Source organism: Hippocampus zosterae, chromosome 16 (genome assembly GCF_025434085.1).
Source record: "Hippocampus zosterae strain Florida chromosome 16, ASM2543408v3, whole genome shotgun sequence".
Classification (NCBI taxonomy): domain Eukaryota; kingdom Metazoa; phylum Chordata; class Actinopteri; order Syngnathiformes; family Syngnathidae; genus Hippocampus; species Hippocampus zosterae.
Window position 1 is genome coordinate 13771798 of NC_067466.1, and position 24707 is coordinate 13796504.

General features: G+C 45.9%; 1 protein-coding gene across 6 annotated transcripts in view; it reads right to left on the bottom strand.

Annotated features, from left to right (window-relative positions):
* The window catches only part of nrg2a (neuregulin 2a), a 71105-nt gene that overhangs the window by 41201 nt on the left and 5197 nt on the right, over positions 1-24707 (bottom strand). Inside the window, exon 1 of one of the 6 annotated variants that reach the window (XM_052047176.1) lies at positions 6061-6378. The exons of 4 other annotated variants lie outside the window; for them this stretch is intronic. In XM_052047176.1, the coding sequence (XP_051903136.1) occupies positions 6061-6148 (88 nt within the window). In that variant the 5' untranslated portion in view covers positions 6149-6378. Of the gene's footprint in view, positions 1-6060; positions 6379-24707 lie in introns of those variants that run through there. One more of the 6 variants, XM_052047177.1, reaches the window with a different exon arrangement.

Consider the following 24707-nt stretch of genomic DNA (forward strand, 5'->3'; position numbering starts at 1 on the left):
CAAGTCTCCAAATGGGACTATTTCACGGACTCTGTGCGATATCTTAGACACCTATATGGAAATGGACTGCGTAAACAACGTTTGCGTTATCTGGCTTTAGCCGCTTCACTTTGCCAGATTTGGCCCAATGCGGTGCCTGAGGAAAGCCTGTCATTCATCCCATCATCAGCAGAGAGAACAGCAGGAATGAGGTTGCTCCGTTTAAAAAAAATAAATGGATGTTTCGTACTTTACCTCAACACAGATCCGTCCTTGCCAAGTAAATTAAACAAATTCTCCCTTTGCCGAGAAGAGTTACAGAAACACTTATCGCGAAGCCAGATGTGTATGAAGGACCTCACTACGCACCGGCGTAATGAAGACGCGGGGTGCCGTCGCGCCGCCGTACCTTCGCGACGCAGATGTTGAACAGTTCTCCGTGGAGATTCATATTCGCGTCTATCTTCAAAGCTCTTTCATCTCCGCGACATGACATCCGCGAACCCTCTGGCAAGAGCGCACGCAGCGTGATATACAGTGGATGCTCCTCTGTGGGACGGCCTGATGAGGAAACCATCATACAGGAGATGTTTGCTGGACACACATGAAGTGCAGCGCAAGTCAACCGCGCTCACGTAACGTCCCGTTTTGTTGCCCGGGATGTGATTTCTCAAACGGTTGTCTCATTTTTGTAATTTTTCTTTTTTTTTTTTTTTTTTTTGCGTGACACCTGTGGGGAAAAAGTGTTCGGTGGTCTCTGCTAGCGCCTGCCTGATTGTCTCCTTTTGAAGTGGAAGGGGCAGCTGCAGATGTAGGACAATAAAAAAAGCAACAAAAAAACGGAGAGCCCAGGCCTGTGTGGCATGTCGGCGGCTCACGCTCGGGGGAGGGCAACAGTTGGAAATGTCAACGCGACAGCAAGAACAAAGTCGCTGGTTGAATTATCATTCATGATCGAGTCGACATTTCTCATTGACTTCCAGCAAGAATCCCCTTACCCCCAAATTCCCCCCCCCCCCCCCCACACACCCCTTCGACTTCTGGACCAAATATCCCAGATTATTCCGGTGTTATGTCACTTCACTCCATGCTGTCCAGAGACAAATTGCTCGATGAGACAGCTCCAGAAACGACCTTTGCATCGGGCCGACGGAAGACAAGTCGGTGTACTGTCTAACATCTGTTCGAAAAGATCATTCCTCAACCACAAGTAAGGAAACGGCTTTCACCAGATAATTAGCTGGTGCATCGTTTAGATATGACTCAAAGCCTTTGCGATAAAGCTACTTTCTACAATAACAGCACATGGTTTCTTTCTGCCGCTGACTGCTCATTAGTCATTATCACGGCGCTTTCTTCGATGCGTAAGTTCGGCGAATGCCGTCGCGCTATGCTATGCTACGACTGGACTGCAAAACAAGCGCCGCATGCCACAAAAAACAGATTACCGTCCTTGTAGGTTGGATGTGGGTCTTTAAAATTTCAGTTGATTCTGTTAAATTAATGGTGTGTGGAGCAGTTGAAGGAAAATATGAGTGCAACGCCGAGCTATTTTTAGAAATGAGTTTCCTACCACCTTTCAATTAATCAGATTTTTTTTTTTATGGGATTGCATTATTAAATAACGACACCGACAACAAAACGTGCATGTGAGGTGCAGGTGTTCTTTTTGTCCACTTGGAGTTGCCATCCTCACTCTCTACACACTAGTATCCGTGACTATGAATGCATGTGACTTTAAAAGTAAAGTCTAAATTGTTTTATGGTACATCCAACTATTTTCAATACTGATGATCTTGTTCGGGGTGGGTGAACACCCATCTTATTTTTTGCTCATTTGGGACGAATGATAATCTACACCCTGGACCGGTCACCTGTCAATCACAAGAGACATTGACAGTCTGGATGATCCAAATGAATCTGCTCTTATAAAGTGGCCCATTAAAGTCATGTGGATATTTTGGACTGACCTCAAGGCCCGCTTTGTCTTGCAGTTCATGTTAATGACTTGTGTTCAGGAAGTGCACGCGCTATTTCGGAACACAGCGAAGTTGAATGCGCCAATTGTGCCATAAAAAGCGCAATGGGGAAAAAAAATATGAATTACAATCAACACTGAATAAGGGGGGATTATTCTCCTGACATTGGTTAACACTTAAAGATCAGCGATGGGATCTCATCCTTTTTCTCTGGGAGCGCCGATTCTGCTCGATGCACCGCTGAAATGTTTTCAAGTGATGAAGCCAATTTCAATAATGCAACCAAATCCCTTTGAGATTGAATAAGTGCCGCACCGTGATTCCAGATGAGCTCACTCTAGCACCTTTGGACATCGGTCAACGGCCATCTATTTACCAGTAGGATACAGCATATTTATGTTTTATCGTGTGCCATCCAGCGAGAACAGGAACTAAATGATTCTCTAATTGATGGAAAAGGATGCGAAGTAACCTGAATTTGGGAGGACGGCGCAAGTCCAACTGGAAAGAAATTGCAAGGTGCAGAAGTCAAGAGCCTCTTCATTAGATGCGCTTGTGACCTAATACGACCTCCATTGAAATATAAAAGCTTCATTCATTGAGATATTAATGATCACAGTTTATTGTCAAGTTTTAAGTGTGATAGAAATTTAGTTAGTCATCTCTCATTCTAGTTTGGAGCCGAGTTCTAGACCTGACTATTATGTACGGGTCCATTTAAAAAACTTTAGACTCCATCGTGCTTTGCGTGTCGGCATGTTTTGAGAGCGTCGCTTTGACTAAATAAACAGTTTCCGCTCAGCACGCATTCGGGGTGTTTTATGGGCACATTACGGCTACGGTTGCAGCTTAGTGATGACTAAAGTCGCCGTAAGGTGTTGTTTTTGATTAGCGTTCCCTTATTGCACGTCCACACCGACGTGCGCGTTGCCGCACGGTTTGAGATGTCGCCAGCTCCTCTAGATTACCGGTGCTTTTTGTTTCTGACTAAGTGCAGTAGCTTCTATTTCAGCTCGGAAATGTCTGGTAGGTGTTTGAACATGATAGGAAAGATCTGGCACACAATGAAGGAGGCTCTTCACCTCCTTAAACCAATTATTAGCAGCCCGTGCACGCGCGCGCACAAAAAGCTACCGCACCGGATGTCAACATGTATTTTTGTCTTGACACAAGATGGATGGTCAGTGCAATTAACAACGCTAGTAAATGCATTTTTATTCAAGTCGGTCACACTTTACGGGGAGGCGTTCCGCAAAGCCGACAGACGCCTCTGTTGTTTTTGACGCGTTGATGTCGAAGTTGATAAAGCGCCTGCGGCATCCAATTCAACGCAAGAATGAGAACAAGGGTGCCCAGTTTTACGCCCCCTCGGGTGTCTTTTCTTCTTCAATCGGAACTTAACGTTTTGGCAGCTTTGTTAGCATTCTCATGAGAGTGTCGGTTTTCAGCTGCCACACACACACTCACACGCACTCACGCATATTCCAGCTTGAAAGAAAATCCCCATGTTACATCGCCACTGCAAAACGCCCCAAACCATGCTCAACCCCTCTCGTAACCTCACCACTAAATATTATGAATATTAAGGCCGCACTGAAAAGAGAAGTGACAAGATTCTGAAGTGATTGGGAAAAGTCATCAGAATCAGGTAATAATGAGCGGATTTTTTTTCCTCACACAAATGAAGGTCGAAGAATCAAAATTTGACAGGGTTGTAATCAGCAAAAATACTGAAAAACAAGTTGTGACATTGAGGGAAGCAATGGCAAAAACGCTGAAGTATTCAGAGGGGGATTGAAGTTGTATGACGAGAAATTAGTTCCGACACAACTCATATCTTTTTGGAAGGGTGGCATAAATATTTTTAACAAAACCTATTCCAGATATTTCCTGACTTTTTATGGTGGATTGTGGATGGAGACGATTGAGTTTCTTTGTGCGAGATTGACTCATTACAGTACAATTAAAAATTCATTTGCACAATATCGCAATTCTTTTTCAAAAAAAACATTCATATGAAACACTTTTTTTTTCCCACTGCAGTCAGAGCACTTTTTGGTAACAGTGCACTGAAACGCCTGCTTGGGAAAATCATATCCTTTCAAAAATGTGTGAAGTTAAGTGGAAATATAAAGAAGAGGTGATAAGGCGGTCATATTTTTGACTGACAGGCCACTCATTGGTCTGATTACCTGTAATTAGATTTGACACACAAGGACGCGTGCACATACAAACACATGCTGGACAAAGATGAAAACCGATGCAGCATCTCGTGAAGGGAAAAGAAATAGAAAATATTCATTGTCATATTGATTGAAATACTTTTTTTGGTTCTTTTTTTTCCCTAAATGAGTGATTGAAGGTATAATGCGAAAGTACAGTGATGCCTTGAGATACGAGGAAATTGCAAGCCATCATTTGGCACTTTTGGTTTTTTTTGCTTTGATTCAAGAAAAGGATATTTGAACACCACCGGTGGAGTACCACATGTAGACAAACAATATGACATTTCTCCCTGGCATATACGTATCGTTTGTACTTTGCAAAAAACTTGAACGTGTTTTATTGCTCACGGCAGAGCGACGCTTACTCATGAATAATTACAAGGAGGCAACTTACTTATGACAGAGCGTTAAGCGACTCACAATCTTTTCATCTTGCATGACGCATTTCACAGGCTTAACTCAAACTGATGCTATGTGCACTATGAATATAAACGGCACTTTGGCTCCTTAGGTACAAGTTGAATTTTGTTAGCATATTTCCATCCAAATAGTTCCAACGCCACCCCCCCCCCCCCCCAAAAAAAAACAATGTGGATTAAAAAACTTTGGCCTGATCGAAACAGATTTGCCACACACTAATTTCTTTGCTGGCTTGATATCCATGATTAACAGTTACTAATCAGGGTGCCGCGAGGGCTACTTAATTTGTCACAAATTACAATTTGCTAATGACGACCACGCTTTGTTTATCAATCTATTCCAGTGACGTATAGTGGCAGGCAGGAAAATGAAATGTGCTTCAGTTACTTGGCAGAAGGCACAGCAAACCTGTATTCATCTGTCGCCATTCATAAAACAGACCAAGTCATGGCTTCCCTTTGAGTATATCAGCTTTTGGTTCAACGGGTCCAGATTTATCACAGAGTAAAAGTGAAACGAAATCATCATTTATTTTGACAATTAACATTTGGATGGCATTTTCATTTGATGGCGTGTTATCAGATTCTTCTTATTTAAATCAGCGCCTGGGTGGGAAGTGTTGGGAAAGACTGCACTAAAACATGCAAACCATGAACTATGTTCATGGAGAGTCATGAGATTAGATCTGCTGCGGTGCTGGATGATGAATGAAGATGCTCCCCCAAAATATTCAGGGTTAGATGCCTATCGCAGTGTGGAATTGCACGTTATAAAACTCAGAAGATTAAAAAAAAAATGTGAAACTTGAAACGATGACGGTAAAAGCCGAAGAACGTCTCGGCGCGCGGCGTCCCATTCAAAGCAATTTCACTGAAACAGGGGATGGGCTTCCCCATGACCTGAGGTCAATCTACAGTGACATGCTGCGGCTTGCACGCAACCACCAGTGAGCAAGCACATTTGCTACACTTGCGCCTGGGAAGCTTCTCTAACATGAAACCAAAAAATAAGGGCACACTTTTGTACGGTGACTCATCAGAGACATTCAAAACCCGCCGAAGAAGCCGATCAATTATTTACCCTCTCCAAAAGTGTACGAAGCTCCGCAAATACTTCCAGAGTTGAAAATATCAAAACGACTATACTCTCACATCACGTTCGCTCCGCGGGAACCGTGATGAACCAGGGTCAGTCACTTTTGACATCACAAAATAACTTTTTGAGTATTTCCCAGTCCGCAAGGCCGAGACAAAACGCTGACGCCACAAATCACGCCGTTCCGAACCAGATGCGTCTCTACACGCTGTCCACACTGGGACTCACATCCATGTGACAACCCGGCTGCAAGCTTTCACGAGCCCAGGGTGATACTTGGGCGACATAAAATCCCTTTTTTGATCCCCCCCCCTCAACCGTGCAAAGATGGACATTACTGTGCACCTTGAAGTTCATTTTACCTTGAGTGGGATCGCCCTCCTTCTCCTTTTGCCCTTTCTTACCGCCCTTCCTCCTCCCTTTCTTATCTTTCCTCTTCGTCTCCGTCATGCCGTCAAAATGAAGTAAATCCTCTCGGTATAAAAGAGCCCCAAAAATGAAAGAAGAACTTGTCAAAAGTAGGTAGTCCTCGGCGGGGTGGAGGGGGGGAGGGGAAACGTGTGGCAAGAGGGCACCCGCAGACTCTGAAGCTCAGTTAGAGCGGCTCTCCTCCTATATAGACTCGCACCAATCAAGTACAGCAGGGAACCACCTACTCTTCACAGCAGGGCGAGCAAGAGAGAGAGAGAGAGGGACAGAGCGGGAGTGAGGAAGGAGGGAAGAAAAACGGAGAGAAAAGGAGGGACGGCTTCAGAAAAGTGAGAGAATACGGAAGGAGGGAGGAGGCAGAGGAAGGCATTTCCCATCGCTTTGAGGCAATCAACTCTTCCCTGACTGGATCTTATAGATAAGCGCTGGCTCTTCCAGGCCCTACAACCATCGGTGAGCATCAAGAAGGACCCCCCCGCCCCCACCCCTCAAGAAAAGTCCCGTGTGGCCCATCCAAATGAAAATAATAAAAAGGTTTCCTCAACGAGCATCTTTTCTCTTTAGTAATGACCCATGTCCAAGTGAGACCAAGACCCCCCCCCCCCTCTTTGCACTGCTGACCCCACCCAGATAACTCAAGCGGATGGGACAGGGGCTGGGGTGGCCAGGGGAGACGTCTGCCCTTGCCAATTTGTAGTCAGGGTCACAAACCACTTCACATCTGGGTCCGATTTGACGCGCTCAGATACGGGAGATACGTGTGAGGGAGAGACAAGGTGGGGGGGTTTGATGGTGGGGGGGGTTGTGAGGTGCCAAAAGTCAGATCCCAATCAGCGACAGAGTGCTTCTTGCAAAATTACACAAAATCAACTTAGGCTTCCCAATCTTGTCTGTCAGAAACTCCCCCCCCCCCCCCCCGCCCCCTCCAACTACCACACAGACACACACACGTGGCCCCCACCCGACTCCACCCCCAGTCCCCACTCGGCTGCAGGCGAGTCGCAACACGCCCGTGGATGCACGACCGTCTCCCTTGCAGTCGCCGTTCGAGCCAGGTGTCACCGATACCCAGGCGGAGGAAAGAATCCCGACTTATTAAACAAGATCGTATCTTCCGAACGGCGAGTAATATTAGACGGGACCCTTCTGCAAAAGCATTTTCAACCCCGAAGGGTCTCGTCTGCGTGTAGGCTAGCGAGCAGCAAAGCGAGGCAAGGGGGAAATGCTTGGACAGAAAAACAAGAACTTGACGTGAAGGCCAGCAAGAGAGCGAAGCATTTAGAAAGAGCTGTTTATGTCATTGTTTTGGGGAGGGTTTCGCGCCTCCCCCCCCCCACACACACATATCGTTGGCCTTCAATGCACATGCAAACTACATTCAAGGCCAGAATGGGGTGAGATGTATTGCTTTGATCACCATATGTAAAAACTTGCACCAGAACTTTAAGGGAGGTCCAAGGGAGGGGGGGGGGGGGGGGGGGATCACGGGTGTCCTGAGGTAGATCTCATCAATGCTTGAAATCGTTTCTCTTTTTGACATTTGAGTCACAATGAAACCGCACAAGGAGTCTTCCACCGCATTCCTTAGTATCTGATGTCAATCTCTGTGAAACAGAAAGTCATTTGCGAACTAAATACAAAAAAAAAAAAGTAAGGATTTTTTTTTTTTGGTGCCATTCAAGTCACTCGCCGTTCCTCGTTTCTGTTTTCAGAATGGTACATTCTTGCCATCTTATGTCATCCTTTTGCAAAACAGGAACTGTCCAGCCAACATATGGACGCACGAACATAAATCATTTTTGTTACAGGTTGAACCCTGGCTGGAGGTCTGGTTTTTATGACATGCCACAGTTAGTTCACGTGCCGGAATATGGAAAAAAAATACGACATTACTGATAACGGAACATTGTGAAGGGATGTCTGACAGAACAAAGAGAAACCTGTTAAATTTTACAATCTAAATGTCACCGTGCATCCATTTGTTATCTGCCTGCTAGCTAACAAAGAGATGGACAAACACAGGCCCACTCGAATTTTGGTTTACACTTATGTTTATGTTTTGACGTTAGCGGAGTTCGGCACTGGGTCAGTTTAGCCGTTAAATGCGAATTCAATTGGTCAGCCTACCTGTCAAATTTTACTTTTTATCACTTTTGTGGTTTGTTTATTGAAATGTGACATCGCCGAGTACGCTAATTACATAAAGTCCAAATGAAAATAAAAGCACAAAGTGCCTCTTGTGCCACGTAAGGGCACAAGAGGCACTTTAATTCTTACTGCGCACTGGATCTCAAAACAGCAATCCGAGGAGCCCCTGTAGCATAAATGATACTCCATCCGTTTATCTTCATGTCCCAAATTGTGTGCCCTTAAACTGGATCAGAGGTCAATCGAACGCTTATCTAAGGCCGTTGCTGAGTGACGGGGAGAATCGTGCGACTCTCAATGGAACCTGGCCATTGAAAGTCAAAACAACCCAAAAAAAAAAAAAAAGGGTGGATGAGTCATCTGCAGGGCTCTCCCAGGTTTTGTCTGAGTGCGGCCCAGGGAGGATTCTCGACGTGAGGAGACCACGGCAGCAGCGCGGTTTGTAAGAGGCAGCTAAGCGGGGGTCATGTCTTAACAGGTCACCGCACGCCTCATCTGCCACGCAAGAGAAGTACCAAAAGGTCAACGTGCGACCAAGTTTTGACATGCCGGAATGGTCCGACGCGGTGCTTCGCTAAACCGAATTGCCCCCTTCCTCTCTCCTCCTTGTGGCTGTTGCAGATGAGTTAATCTGTCAGCGGAGGTAACCAAGCCCTGGCAGGGGGGCTACAGTGTGGACAGATCCACCCGCCCCCCTCCCTCACCCCAACCCCTCCCAATATCAACACTCACTTCCTCCTACGTTCTACAGGATGGGACGCTCGCTGGGCCTCTGTGCACGTGGGTGGGCATGTGGTTTATGTATGCGTCAGAAATGTGAGTATTAGTGACGTCAGCGCAGAGGAAATGAGGATATCAAGATGATGGCGGGTAGATTTGGAGGCAACGTGGACGGTTGTCCGCTTTGAGAAAGTGACGAGCGTCACCAGACGCATCCTCAAAACACGCCAGCTCGTGAAATGTGAAATTTGCCGACAGCCGTTCTGACTGGATGGTGTCCGTAGGAACCACGTCAAAAGATATGAACCTCCGAGTTGGTGTGGATTTCAAAACCGAGGCTTGAAGCCAAACTATTTGCAACGCTTTTGGGCTGCTGCTCAACTGGAAACAAACTATTTTGTAGCGTTTAAGGATACGTGTGTGACATTTATTGTGAGCCACTTGGCGGTGTTACAAAAACTGGAGGAGGGGGGGGGGGGGACGAGAAAAAAAAAACGATGCGCCGTGAAATGGAGGGGAAAGGAGGAAAATGCAACATAAAACAATCAATCAACATTGAAAGGTCAGATAATGGTTTGTGCAGGCATTTTAGAGCACAGGAAAAAAAGCAGCAGCATGTAGACTAGACAAGACTTGAAAGGGAGGCACCAATACTGCACGATACTCAGATTCGGGAGGGGGGGGGGGGCTCTGATACTACTACACCGATAGCATTCCAACAGCCTGACATATACCTCGCAGGTAAGAGCCATGTAAGCTGTGTCAAAGTGTCAAAGTGATGCGATGATAAAAGCACAGCCGTCCTGCCCCCCCCCCCCCCCGTCTCATTTTATATTTTAATTTATATTCTCAAAAATCAGCCTTGTATTACTTTTAGGTTTGACTCGCGTCATTTTTATGTTCATGCAGAGAGGTAGGATGGCATTAGGACTCGACATTCTTCTTCGTCTCTTTTCTACTTTTACACAATGCCCCCTGGTGGTCAGACTGAGACGACGCCATATAACGGCCCCCTGTTTTCCATTCTATTGAAAATAATACAACACCGATATGCAAATATTCTGCAGCGATGTATTTTGGTCTGTTTTTGTTTTTTGTTTTTTTATGTGCGCTGGAGCATCTGCTGTTTTTCAACCGACTGGGGCCGTCCTTGGCTCGGGGTCTGGAGGCGGAGGGGGAACAGTGGGCCAGCGTGGGAGTGGCACGACTTGTTGAGCAAATTGTGAAAAAGCAAAGGAGCCGAGCCCTATATGTTCTGACACGGATCCCTTTGTATGTCTGTCCCCGCTCATAAACGCTTCCCAGGCCCCATCGCCGCCCGCCTCCTAATCCCTCCCAGAAAAGGAGAGACAGCTCAGCAGTGTGATGGAGCTCAGCGGCGGCATACCTGCACATCGTCACTGTGATGCTGCGCGCACGAGTTTATCTTTGCAGACATAATGACTTTAAACAACCATTAGCCTACGTTGTTTAAGGTCTGACTGCTTCTCGCCAACAAAGTGCACGTGGGTATCAGGGCGATGTAAACTTCAGCGTGGAGTGCCTGCTTTTAATGCACATCGTGTCGTCTCGACTCTTGACAAATGAAGTTCGGGCTTTTGCGGGGGGGAGGGGTGCTGGTTTTAGAGAATAGAACTAGGAATAATGCAGAAGAGGCGACCTTTCACCTTTGAGGGGCACTGTATTAGCCGTTTTTGTTTCCAAAAGGAGATTCTATGAGGTGCTTTAGTGCGAAAAGGTGGATTTACGCACCAGTATGGTGGACGAGTGTCTAGCGCGTCTTAAGCGTGACATTCTTCGACAAGCGTCGGGTTCAAATGTATTTCTCAGAGCCATGAAAGGTTTGTAAAATCAAATGCTGGAAAAGAAAAGTCCTAAATTGTGGGACTATATGTGGTGTGAGAAGCTGGAATGTCAAAGCAAGCTTCAGGATATGATCCAGATTACGCATTTGGCTGCAAAATGACTAAGTATAATGGGAACAATTCCAGGCAGCACTGTGGAATAACCGAGAGCGTGTCAGACTCGGAGTCAACAGGTGTTGATTCGAACCTCGGGTCAAGCTCTCCTGTGCAAAGCTTGAATGTTTTCCCTGTCCTTGCATATATTTTCCTCTCGCATTCCAATCATGGTGCATGTTGCATCCATTCTTTGTCCGTGGGTGTAAATGTGAGTTTTTGTCGATATAATGCCCTGCAAATTGGTTGGCTGCTCATCCAGGGATGGCTCAAGGTCACGACCCCCGATGAAAATAAGAACCCATGAAAATGGATGGATGAATTCCCAAAAGAAAATGACGAGCTATAATTAACAATTCACAAAAAAATGACCTACCCATAAATCTTACATGCCGACATTACCGACAATTTTACTACCGGTTGAATATACAAACTACAGTCGTAAAATTTTACTATGTGAAGAGCTAAGTGGAGCCTGTCAGAGGTGAAGCAGGCAAAAGGCAGTCTACCACCAGGACAATACTGGGAAACACAATTTTTATTGAGTTGGGTCTGACAGCAGTTTTTGAACTCATTTTTGGGGTACGTAATCCAAAATTTATCTCCTTTGTTTCGTATCATGTTTCTTGAGCTATAGGATGTCTGTTTTCTTTGAAAAGTAAAAAAATAAAACAAACTGTATAGAAAAAGCCGGCACTCATTCTCTTCATTCCTCCTACGTTAACTTTCTGTTTGCAAATATGAATCGTGTTGACCTATTGGGAGCCACACACACCTCTCACGGTACTGAATTGTGACGGCACAAACAAGTTGTCACACAGCTGTAGATGTAACTTCACATGCTAGGGAGGGGGGGGGGAGGAAAAAAAACTACTCTAAATTTGGAAACAGCATGACGATTTTAGTTTTAATCAGCATCACAATCTAATTCAACAAAAATTGTTCCCCAATGTAATTTACGAGGGAAATCCAATTTCCTGACAGTCATCTGTTGTGAGTGAAACACTATACTACCGATAACGCATGCAGTTAAGTGACTCTTGTGTTTTTCTGGTAAGATTCGCAACAGGGGGGCTGAAGACCACCCTAGCGAAGAGAAAAGGCATCCGTAAAAGTCAACCCACCCATTTTTCTACCTGGAAAGTGTGCCGTGTATTGCTGGAATGAAATCCTCGTTCATAAGGTGATAGAGAATCATCTGTTAAAAAGTCATCTGAAGAGAGTTGTGCAAACATGCACATGCAGGTTGTCTGAAGATTTAAAAACCTGCTACTCCAGTGCTATAAGTGCAGCCCAGGGGAGCTGCAGAAAACATAAATCTTTCACAGCCTATATACAGCCAGTTTGGTTGCTTTCCGCGAGTTAGTATAAACGTCTCCTTGGCACGAATGACAAATAGACGTGAGGCATTGAAGACTTGTGGCGCATGACGTGAATGAAATGGATGGTCGTGACATGGTTGAGGCCTCGGGAAGGGAGCTCATTTGTCAAGGTCAGCGGTGCCAAGGTCAGCTGGCCATCCAAATCTGACGTGAACTCTGCTTGGCAACAGCTGAGATCAGGGCCACCAACAAAAAAAAAGAAAAGAAAAAAAAAGCAAATAGAAAAAAAATGACCAGACCGATTTTGAGCCTCAAATGAGCAGAAGGATGTCTGTAATAATCCAAACTGTGTGACGTGGAAATAAAAACAGCAAAGGGGAATATGTAAGTGTTCAAAAAAAAAAAAAACAACAACAACAAAAGTCATCCTGGGCGGATTGTAGCTCTTTGACGTTTGCGCAGCACATTGCCGTCACCATGGCAACCGCAATCTTATGGGTAGCAACGGGAGCACGTGAAATGTGGCTGAGGGTGGAGCGAGGATGAGGGAGACGGCTGAGACAAGATTGGAGTGAGAAAGTGAGGAGAAAACAGGTGGGGTGGGGTGGGGGTGGGGGGAGAAAGGATGGACAAGAAAAGGTTGACACAGCACAGAGAAGGTAGAACTCGGTCGCTGTGTCGCTCTTGTTAGGAGTCTATTGTGCCAAGCTTGCTGGGAAAAACTGCAGCAGCATCTCGCAGAGGGCGGGAGGGGAGCGGTGGGAGGTAAGGGGGGGGCAAACTGGTGTCAGCATTGAGCATGCTCCGCTCTCCAGGCCTCGGAGAAAATGACAGCGGAGCTCTTTAGCCACTTTGCCAAATTCTCCCGCTGATTCCCAGCCACTATCCCCGCCTCGCTGTGAACGCATTAACGTCCCCACCCCCCCACCCCCCACCCCCAAACACTTGCCGGATGAATTGTACCCAGTGTGCCTGATTGCTGATGCTGACTCATATCGCGATGGCTTTGATTGGGGCTGAGAGGAGCAAGAGAGGAGCATAGCAACTCATCAGCCAATCGGGCATGAGAGGGAATTTACGTGTTCCTTGACGGCCCGCAACTGCCAGATGTGAACTGTTGCCGATCATCGTCCTCATCATCTGCACTGTAACTGAAAGCGGTGCACAAATGCGTTGTGACTGCGTGCAATGTGCGGGGGGGGGGGGGGGGGGGAGCAGGTTGAAATTCTATCTCAGTTTTGGTCGCTATGCATGTTCAGGCAGACAGGGAAAGAGACAAGCCCGAGCCTAAATACAATATTTATGGCTTCCCTCTTCTTTTATGACCAACAGGTTGTCAGATCAAGATTTTTGTGATGCAAGAAGCGGCATGCGAAGGCAAACCTTCGCAGCGATTCTGCAAAGCCAGCCAATTACCTCGCAGCATCCTCGATGTGCGCAAATTCCAAATGATGCGGAACACCCGAGGTCCACTAATGCTCAGTTTTGTTTCCGTAGCCGGAATACCAACAGCAATGTTGCTGGAGTGAAAGGGTCACAGGCAGGGTGCCTGTTGCCCCACAGGAGTGGAACGCAAGTGTCTTCTAAAAAACATAACTCACGAGTGATGAGTCATTGTGATTTCCGGGGAAATGTTGGAGAAGTGATTTTTTTTTTTATGGAAATGTCCACATATATTCATTCATTCATTCATCTTCCGAGCCGCTTGATCCTCACTTGGGTCGCGAGGGGTGCTGGAGCCTATGCCAGCTGTCTTCGGGCAGTAGGCGGGGGACACCCTGAATCGGTTGCCAGCCAATCGCAGGGCACACAGAGACGAACAACCATTCGCACTCACACTCACAACGAGGGACAATTTAGAGTGTTCAATCAGCCTGCCACGCATGTTTTTGGAATGTGGGAGGAAACCGGAGCACCCGGAGAAAACCCACGCAGGCCCGGGGAGAACATGCAAACTCCACACGGGGAGGCCGGAGCTGGAATCGAACCCAGTACCTCTGCACTGTGAAGCCGACATGCTAACCACTGGACTACCGGGCCGCCCCTTCGTATTCCAGTTTATGTCAATTGACACCGATTTTTAGCACCCTGTGTGTGTGTGTCTCTCTCCTTCTCTGCCTATGGGAGTGCTAAAGAGGTTTGTGCGACTGTGAGCAGACCGACTTGAAGATAGAGGTTGGAAGCGGATCCCCGTCCACCTCCTCATTCTGCTCTTTCTCTCCCGCTCCGACTCGGACCGAAGAGACAAACAGTCTCCCACACATGCTCTCACAGTTTATCAAACATGCACCCACATGGACGCAGGTCTTGGCGCAAACACATATGTGCACTCTCATCACAAGAGAACAACACGCACTCAATCTAAGTGTCCCCGGGCTGACAAAGTATACACTGTCATACTCAAACGCAAACATACGCCCTCAAACACGCACATCCACGCGGGCGTACAAACACACAGGTGCATCCACGTGTAAATAGAAGAAGCACATCCGCCATTGATGTGCTGGACGAGGGCCTGTTTTCCACTCGGAGTGCGTCTCGAGCAAAGCGGAGCAAAAAAATAAAAATAAGACATTTGTAGGGATGCTGCATCTGTTATCGCAGTGTTACGCCGGTGTTTTTCCCATTACACTCACAAACACGCCCACGCGCACGTCTGTTGTAAAACTAAAGGAGCCAATTTGTGCTAAATGCCACCAGTGGTTTAGGAGGATTGCACAAAAAGCCTGGATCTAAATATTGTGGAAGCTTTGAAAGAAGCCCCCCGGGGGTCTTAGGATTCAACATGAGACCATCCATGAGTCACGCATTTCGTTTTTATGGATCCATACGTTGCATTTTGTATTTTATTTTTTTTTCTCTTTTACATTTTACTCTCAAAACGGCGATAAACTGATTCTTACACTTGAGTGACAAGTAAGAATGCGACCATCCTGCTTTGATTTTCATTAAAATTAAAGAATTGGAAACTCCTCACCGTGCCCGATCAGAATCAACTTTCAAAAAAAAAAAAAAAACCCCACATAAAGTTTGTCGAACTTGCAGTCTTATCAGCGAGCAGCCCACCCCCTTTCAAAAACATACGTGTGTCCGCTTTCTGCTTTGCATTCTTCACATCGAATCAAATTCCTTTTGCGCCCTGCACTTGTCCTTTATCTCCAGAATGTGCTTTTAGAGCAGCACAAACATGTCACACTGAGGACACCGAGAGGAGGTTCACACAGAGGGAAAGCAGCTTCTCGGTCAGAATCATTTACATTTCTGTTTTTGCCTTCTCGTGGCTGAGCATGAGCTTATCAAGAACCTCTCTTATCGGCTTGTTTGTTTTTCATCAGTGGAAGATGGCTTTTCCTGGAAAACAGGCCGCAACGCATGTGTGTACGCTTAGATCATACTTTCACGACACGGGCCCGTATCGAGGCGGTCCTGAATGGACCGAGATTGATAAGTAGCCCCCGCACCTCCATTGACTGCGCCGCGACGGCCTCGGGCTGCCATTTGGCAATCTGGACAAGGTTGACAGGAAACCGAGACTGCGGATGGGTCATCAAGCTAGCAGCAAATGTTTCATGAAGCAGTAACGTTACCGCAACATGGAACAGTTTGGAAAGGGGCTATTGAAGTCCGTCCGTCATCATCAAATTATTGCGAAATGATTCAACTGGCCGCCGATGAAAGGCGGGAAACAAAGAAGAGCAAAATCTGTCGCTTTTGTCACACAATTAGCATTTATTGTGCTGCTTGTTTGTTACCCTGACAGAAGGGATCCAACGTGTTATAGTGCAGCAAATCTTTCCGATTGTGGTCGTAACTTTTGACAATAACAACACTTATGGGAATAAACGGATTTCATTTGGGGAGGGAAACGAGGCAGAAATCCATTGTAGGCACGGTATGGAAAGCTAGCTAAACTAAGTGTCTTTGATAGATTTTGGAATGGTCACGACTGGTATGAGCAGCTTTGCAGTGGGTGAAAAAGCAGGCAATGGTGCTGGAATTTTATAAAAGCTTTGCCTCAAAAAGGTCCCACGAAACCTGGGCGATGTCACCGGCGCTCGCTGGACCGCACAAGACGTCACTTCAGCGGTCCTCAAAACATCAAACCTGGATTTGCGTTTGCCCACTCACTTAAGGGAGAGTGTTTTATTGCTTTCTTCTTCTGATTTTTTACGAATATGGTACTTAAAATATCAGAAGAGTTGACAAAGATATGGATTTACCGTTGTGCGTGTCCTCATTAGCATTGTTGGTGAGCTGAAGCCAATCTCAGCTGACTTTCAGCGAACCGCTAGTTACGCCCGACCACGGATAGCGACTTTCCGCGGGTAAAAGCAACGCTGCCCTGGAAGTGATTCGAATCGACTCTTCTAATCGTCCCACAGAGTATGATCTCAAAGAAACATGACTATACGACATGAGGGGGGGTCCACTGGACACTCGACCATGTTGTCATCGACGAAGATGAGGTTAGCGATCAACTCACTGACATGAGGTTAGCGATCAACTCCCTGACAGCTTTACGTGGAAGGTGTTGCTGAATTTTGACTGGGTGACCGCGCGTACCCTTTTCACGGTATGCTTTGTGTTGTTTGTAATGCCGGCTTGCTTACAACGCCTTCCTGGCACATGGCCACTTCGGAGTATGATAACTGCCTGCTTGGGAGCCTAATGTCATGGAGACAACAAGGGGGAATGAAAAGAAACATGCCTAGACAATGCCAAGCAAAAGTACACATCCCAACAGATGTGATGTGATGTGATGTGACGGGGGGGGCGGGTGGGCGTGTGGGCGGGGAGGTTGAAGCGGAAATGGGGCTACGGAGCTTAAAGTTGAGGGACATGGTGTAATGCTGATCTTACTGGCTTTTACAAGTACAACAGACCTCTGTGAGGAATGCTGCCTTCGCATTTAGGGTAGAACACCCCCACGGTTGAGGGTATCAATATCAAGGGAGATATATTCCCCCCCCCCCTTTTTTTTTTTTGGTTCTGCATTTGCTGGAGTGAGGTGCTGGCTAGCTCGCTTGTGTCCGAGCCAGCTGGGCCACGTCTCGCTTGAGCCGAGCACTCGCGTGAGCGAGCATGCGCGCTTCGACTCGCACGCACATGCCCGTAGTGAAGCTTGTTCTTCGCCGCTCACTATCTTTCAACAACAAGCTGAGCACGGAGCAGACGGAAAGAGGTCCCATTTGTGCAGGAAGATAAATACACTCATGCAGCCAGTGCTGTCCGCTCCAGATTAGAGCAAGACAATAATGAGCACTGGTGGAAGGGCGCAAGACACGGGGCTAAAGGACGGAGCGGGAGCCGACTTGCAAAACGCACTCAAATGCATGCGTGCAGCTGTCGTGACCGGAGCTATTAATGCTTCTTCAACAAAAACATTGGGGGGAAAAAAATTATTTTTGTCAAATATTCCTTTTGTGCACCTGCGCCATTTTGCCGCCCAAAGTCGAACGTGCAAGTTGTGAAGCCGATTTTAAATATTCGTGATGTCCGACAACCACACGGCAAAAATTACTCACAAAAAATATGACAAACGAGCGTGTCAAGTTGTGTACGGATATTTGCGGATGAGTCAGCGGGATTGTCTCCTCCTCCCTCATTCAACATTCGCTCGTTGATGGACCACAACGTTGGGCAACACTCCGTTAAGAGTCGTGAGCGCACGTGTCATCTCACCTCTTCTTGAGATGTCTCAAGAAGTAGGACCCCCCCCCCCACACCCCAACACCTACACCCCGCCTCACAAGAGGCGGGCAACATGGCTGCCTCTTGGTGAGAGTCCAAGCTCAGCTAACAAGCCATTCCATTCTGTTTAAAGTCTTTTCATGTTAAGACACACATCAATCCACACCTACAGCATACCTGAGGAAACAAACCTCTCAGAATATGTACTATGTGCACGCATGTGTGTGTGTGTGTGTGTGTGTGTGTAGAACATGGCTGGACACGTCCCTTAAACACACCGGGAGGCGCCCATAGCAGGAGTGCCGGCAAGCCCCCCTTTTCAACACTTCGTCACGCTGCACACAAACACAGTTGCCCTTCCCATGCTCCTTTTGTTCCCGAGCGTTTTGCCGAAGTTCCTATTGTGTACACCATCACCTTTCCCCTCCACGTTTACAACCAACACTTGTGTTTCAGATTTGTGTAACAAAACTCTGTTTGTGGCTGATATTTTTTTTCCCCCGGGGCGACTAGGAGCGGATCGCTTCCTCGAGCGTCGAAAAACAAGCAGATGCTTGCCGCACGCCGGCTGATGGCACATTTACAGAACTAGGAGTATAATGAGAGGAAATCGCACCCAATCATGAGCAAGTGTCTACAACAGATGTGGAAAGAATATGAAGTTCTTAAATTACCAACATTCCTTAGGAATCCCTTTTTTAATACAGGGTGCTAACTTGTTGCGATAGTTTATTCTAATTTAAGGGGCGGGGGGCTATTGCAAGGGGGCACTAGTGTACCAGTCAAAATCAACATTCCATTCGCTATGGCTACCAAACGACCTAAAACGAAAACAGTTTTATATAGGTCAAAGTCTACCACCAAACCGAAACTGCTCCGGATGAAACCAGAAGATGACGCAAGTAGCCTGGAGCAACATGTATACAAGGTTACCTAATGCAGCATCGGCGAGTGTTGCTGACGGGACACGCATATCCTGACGGACGTCAAGTGTTGCTGCTACACAAACATTCAGTTCGCCAAATCCCAGTGAATGAATGAACACAGAAGGGTGAATGGAAAAACCATTTTTTTTAATCATGCTTTTTTTTTTAGCATTGCCTAAATACTAGCATGCTAACCGTAGCGAGATCGTGTTTGCTTGTTTTATACACTTTAGAGCAGAGTTGGGTAATTAATTTCGCAAAGGGGCTATATGACAAACTGCAAGGTTGGCCGACATGCTAAACTTAAATATATCGATACATGAGAAGTTTAACATTAATGACAGAGACGTATAATGATACAGTGATGATGTATAATACACCCCAAGATGTACAGTCCGGTAGATTTTCCTTCTGTATTATCAGGCCAAATCTTTTCCCTCTTCCTTCTGGTCACAGTCTTGCCAACATTAGGATGACGGTTATCATTTTTGCTAGCGTCTTTCTTTGAAAAAAATGAGGGTTGGAAAATTAGCACTATATATTAGCAAAGATGCCACTAAGCTAGCAACACTTGCTTGCTGCGTCACTTGTATACTGAAAAGGCAATTTAATGACTACAAATCTTCAAGCATTTATATTTTCACTCTAATATTCCAGTAAATTTCAAGGTCCCGTTATTCGTGAGGTATATTTCGAGCCGGCCCACAAGCTACTCATGTGTTCCTCGGCAGCGTTAGCCATGTCTGCGAATCTACTGTAGATTGTCGGTATCGCTCGGCACGCTTTCATCATCTGAATACCAGCTGCTAGCTCGACTGCACCGCTACCTGCAGATATACATTTTTTTTAGGCGCCGGTTTCAGTTTGGAAGACGGTCCCACCGGTGTCTGTGGTGAATGAATGGCGATGAGGGAGTGAAAGGTTATCCCCTGCGGCGTCCTTCGCACGCACATTACGACCTGCCATCGGACCATTGACCACGCACAAAGGAGACGCATCGCGTAAAGCAAACATTTGTAAATCCCACGTCCTGCGCACTCAAACACAAAAGTGCGTACAACATCTGGCTCATTATGGACTATTTGTCACAGAAAGTTTGGCAGCTATCAAGTTGGAAGTGATTCATGACGATCTTTCTTCCTTCTGGCTGAAGGAGAATTTCAGACATAGACGAGACATAAATTTTAAAAAAAAAAACTGAATGATCCAAGTTTGCTGCTATTTGCCACATGAACGTTGCACAGTAGCGGTGATGAGTGAGAGCGCTCGGAGGAAAACTTTTTTCGTGACTTCGCTGGGAAGCTTCCCATCTAAGACTGAGTCATGATCAAATATCGTCAAGGTTTTTGACACACACTTTAAATTGTAAATCAAACGAAACAAAGAGCTGGCGTCGTTTGTAGACACCCTGCGGTTGAAGAGACCCGGATGCTCTCTGTAAACAAGTTAACGGAAGGTTAAGGAATGTACTCTTTCTGGCCACCCTCCGACACCCAATGTACGATGATTGACGTAATGATGAGCATAAAATGTTTGCCACGGCGATCTTAACCCGCACTCCCGGGACTGAGCAATCGTGGCCTCATTTTATAATCACTCTGGAGCTGGACACACTTAGACTGTTCATAAAAAGTTCAATGAGTCATTCTTGATCATGGTTTTGATGGTTTAAAAATTGAGCTCACAATATATAGAGATATTATTTTTTTAAGAGTGATGCTTCGATCCAGAAATGTCTTTGGGCAGTAGGTGGGGTACACCCTGAACTGGTTGCCAGCCAATGGCAGAGCACATATAAACGAACAACAATTCACGCTCACATCGAAGGACAATTTCGAGTGCTCCATTAATCGTCTGTGCATGTTTTGGGAGTGAGGGAGTACCCAAATAAAACCCGCGCAGACATGGGGAGAACATGCAAACGCCACACAGGAAGACCGGAGCCGGAATCGAACCCTGCACCTCTGCACTGTGAGGTGCAGGGTGCACTGTGAGGCGAACATGCTGCTAACCAGTCGCTTTTTTGTTTTTGTTGTTCATTCATTCATTCATTCATCTTCCAAGCCGCTTGATCCTCACCAGGGTCGCGGGGGTGCTGGAGCCTATCCCAGCTGACTTCGGGCAGTAGGCGGGGGACACCCTGAATTGGTTGCCAGCCAATCGCAGGGCACACAGAAACGAACAACCATTCGCACTCGCACTCACACCTAGGGACAATTTAGAGTGTTCAATCAGCCTGCCATGCATATTTTTGGAATGTGGGAGGAAACCGGAGCACCCGGAGAAAACCCACGACGGCCCGGGGAGAACATCCAAACTCCACACAGGGAGGCCATAGCTGGAATCGAACCCGGTACCTCTGCACTGTGAAGCCGACGTGCTAACCACTGGACTACCGGGCCGCCTTCTTTTTGTTTTTTCTAATGATAATACTTTCAACTACATTTAATATTTCCATCCCAGCAATCCCTTTATCACAGCCATCATTTGTGTTCTTGGCATTGAAAAGGGTTAATTTTGTCCAACCACTTCCAGAACTGTTTACAGAGAGAGAGAGAGGGAAAAAAAAGCTTTCAATATTTAATTACATGCACTAGCTGCAGTCTGTGAAGGAAGAGTGTTGCAGCCCAAGATAGCTGCAAATTACTGAATGATTCAAAAGGCGGGGTAAACATAACTGCCATCACAAAGCGGGAGGGCACAATTTGTAGAGCTACCACACACACACACAAAACCACACTAAAGTGGAGCAGAGGAAAAAGGCCATTCGCTGCTCACGCTTCACATTGACGAGGCAGTGGATCTATGATTTTTTTTTTTCCTTTTGTGCGCGGAGCAAAGCTCACGGTCATGTTTGCATATTAAAACAGCACTCGAGTTGGAAACATGAGCGAAAACTGGTATCTGCTTCATTTTTAACAAACATGAGGAAGCGTTGCTAAAAAAAAATGTAAATGACTCCTCTATGTTATCTTCTAGTTTTTGTGTTTTGCGTCATAACCATCCTTTGTGTGAGCTAAATTGATCCTCTTGCTTATTTGACGTTTGTAAAAGGAAGCTGCCATTTTCATGCTAAAATGAATCGAGCAGTACTTAAAAGTTACATCCGTTTTTGTATTCCGGTGAAATGCAGACATGAGGTACTGCAAGTCGTTGACATTTATATCCAACTCTCAAACGTAACGACTTGGATCCTTTTGGCCAAGGCCCAAAAGTGTCCAGGGGGGTGTCGTTCATCCCTGAGGGACACCATTACCGGTAGTTGAGTCACGAGCAGCGTGTCTGTTCCTAGCTTGACTGCGGTGCAAACGGCAATAGCCGCAAAAAATGAGAAGACGGCTTTCTCTGATGAACAAAAGAAGCGTCCAAATGGCGGCGAATTTCACGGCTGTTATCTTGCGCGTATCTGCTGGACTGTGCGACGACTGCGGCCCCTTCAAAGTGTGGCTGAGCCGGTCGCACAACTGCTGTGGTTCCCAGCAGGCCCATTCCTTTTGCAACTTTTTAGAGCACCCTGATCCTGATCATATACTGCCTCATGGTGGTGAAGGCAACATTCTTCAGTGAGTCCACCATATCTCGAGAAGCAAACTATCGCGGCAGAGGCCTAAACATTAGATTTTTATCCGAAAAAAAAAGAAAAATGCAAACTTGAAATGTGCTCATATATTTATTTTGGATTCTTACCAGGCTGTAATTAAATGATACAGCAGTAATAAATAAGCAGCAGTAAAATTAAGATGTTATGGCGCGTCATTATTCGGGAGAGTTATGCAGACCTTTGGCTTTCGAACATTAAAAGACGAGTTCTGGAGTCTCACTTCAATTTTGAGATGTGGCGATAAGTACAGTCATAAATATCGCGGTAGTCTGTACTCATTGCACAATCCAATTAGAAACATTCTTAAAAGATAATTTAAAAAAAAAAAGGTCTTTGCAGGAATTATTTCTAAGGCCATGTTGCAAAAGGGACTGATGGATTTTTCAGAGTATTCATTTGCAATAGGTTTCTTATTCTAGTTGGACTTACGACTGAAATTCGAAAAACACGGTCGAAATGACTCCCGTGGAATAAAAATGCACACGAGAGCAACGCAAGGCAACTCTAATGTCCCGAAAGCAGCTTTCGCCCTTTCTAATAATTCAATATTAGATTAGGAGGAGATTATAAATCAGGGGCATTGTGCACTAATTGTAACACTAATCTGCCTTCGCACGATGGCGATCCTTCTTTTCTGTCCAATGGATAATTTCCGCAGCTGTTTGACGAGCGCGGTGTGGATTCATTGCTCGCAGGACACGCAAAAATAAACGATTTTAGGAGGAATCAATGGTGCTCTCTGAACACATCTACAGCAATCGTAGGGACAGTAAATGGCCACGGTGCCTCAGTCGTTGGAAAACGCCCGGCGAAAGGTCAACCCAGCTCAACATGCGAGACAATCGTCACGCAAGACCTCCAGCGACGGCTGAACAAATGCGCTCGCTTCCTTCTCAACCGCACTTGAGTGTTTTTACAGTTATGTGTCACACTCCCCGCGATTCATTTAATATTAAATTGCCGCTTTGAAAGCACATTGGCATTTCAAATGTGTTCTCATAGTTGTTATCCGGCTGGAGCGAGTAAGCCCCATTATTTCCCACAAGGCCAGACATTATGTCTGTATTATAGCATGGAAATGTATAATCACCCAAAGCGTCGCTTTGCTGTGTGTGAAATCAAAGGGCATGTTAACAGACATTCAAAGCTGGTGGAAAAATATCCACAGAAGACTTGTTAAATCGCCCATGTAGAACTAAAGTGCAAGTACTTGGGGGGGTTTGGGGGGGACTTCACGCAGATCCCTTTTTTGGTGGCGATAACCTCACTTTTGTGTGGTATCCAAAGCTTTTATTACGCGTCTAATTGCCATGTGCTAAATCAAAGCTAAAGAGTCTTCTTGCATTAGTGTGTCTCCACCGCCCCCCAAAAAAAACACTCTTTAAACGATAGCTTTTCAAGCCTCAGGAGTGGCATTTTCAACGCATGTGAGGTGTGTCAGAGAGGTTTTAGGACTGGTGTCACAAGGGATTTATTTTAAAATTCAATCGGGTGGGAGGAGTCCGAGGGTCGCTCCAGAGCAGTGATTTTCTTCCAGGTCAGGAACTGTCAGATGCTCGGGCATAAGAAGTGCCGATTAGTCGTCTGGCTCACGCTGAAGGGCAAAACTTGTAGTTTGGGTTTGAAATATATATTTTGTGATACCACTCCTGGAATTTTTTTGATGCACCTTAGCGGTGGTTTTCCCTCCTTGGAATTTCCGGGACATTTTTAAGAGCGTTCTAAACGTTGGCAGCGCACCAAACTTTTCATGTATCGAGATGCTGCATGTCTGAAACTCGACAAAGATAAAGTGTGCAAGCTTGCCCTTCAAGAATGTATTTCTGGCGTCCCCTGTATCAGACGTGTCTTTCTTCGTTTCGTACCAAGTGAACTACGACGGCAACGTTAAAATTAGATTGAGTTAAAATATGACTCGAGGACAACAGTGCTCGGTTTTGATTGAGATTGTCAGTTACCGAACTATTGTCAAAAAAATATATGAACTACAAAATAAAATTTAAAAATACTGGGAGAGGGCAAAGAAAATAACAGAAAAATCACCAAAAATGTGGCCAAACGTCATGTGGCTGCAGTGTGATCATTTTAAACCTATTTTCCTCTTATGTATCGGGAAAAAAAATGTGAATCGTGTTTATTAAATCCAGTGTTATTCCAACTTGTATTCTCAGCACTCGGTTCCTTTTTGACAGCTATCACCAGTAAATTGACCTT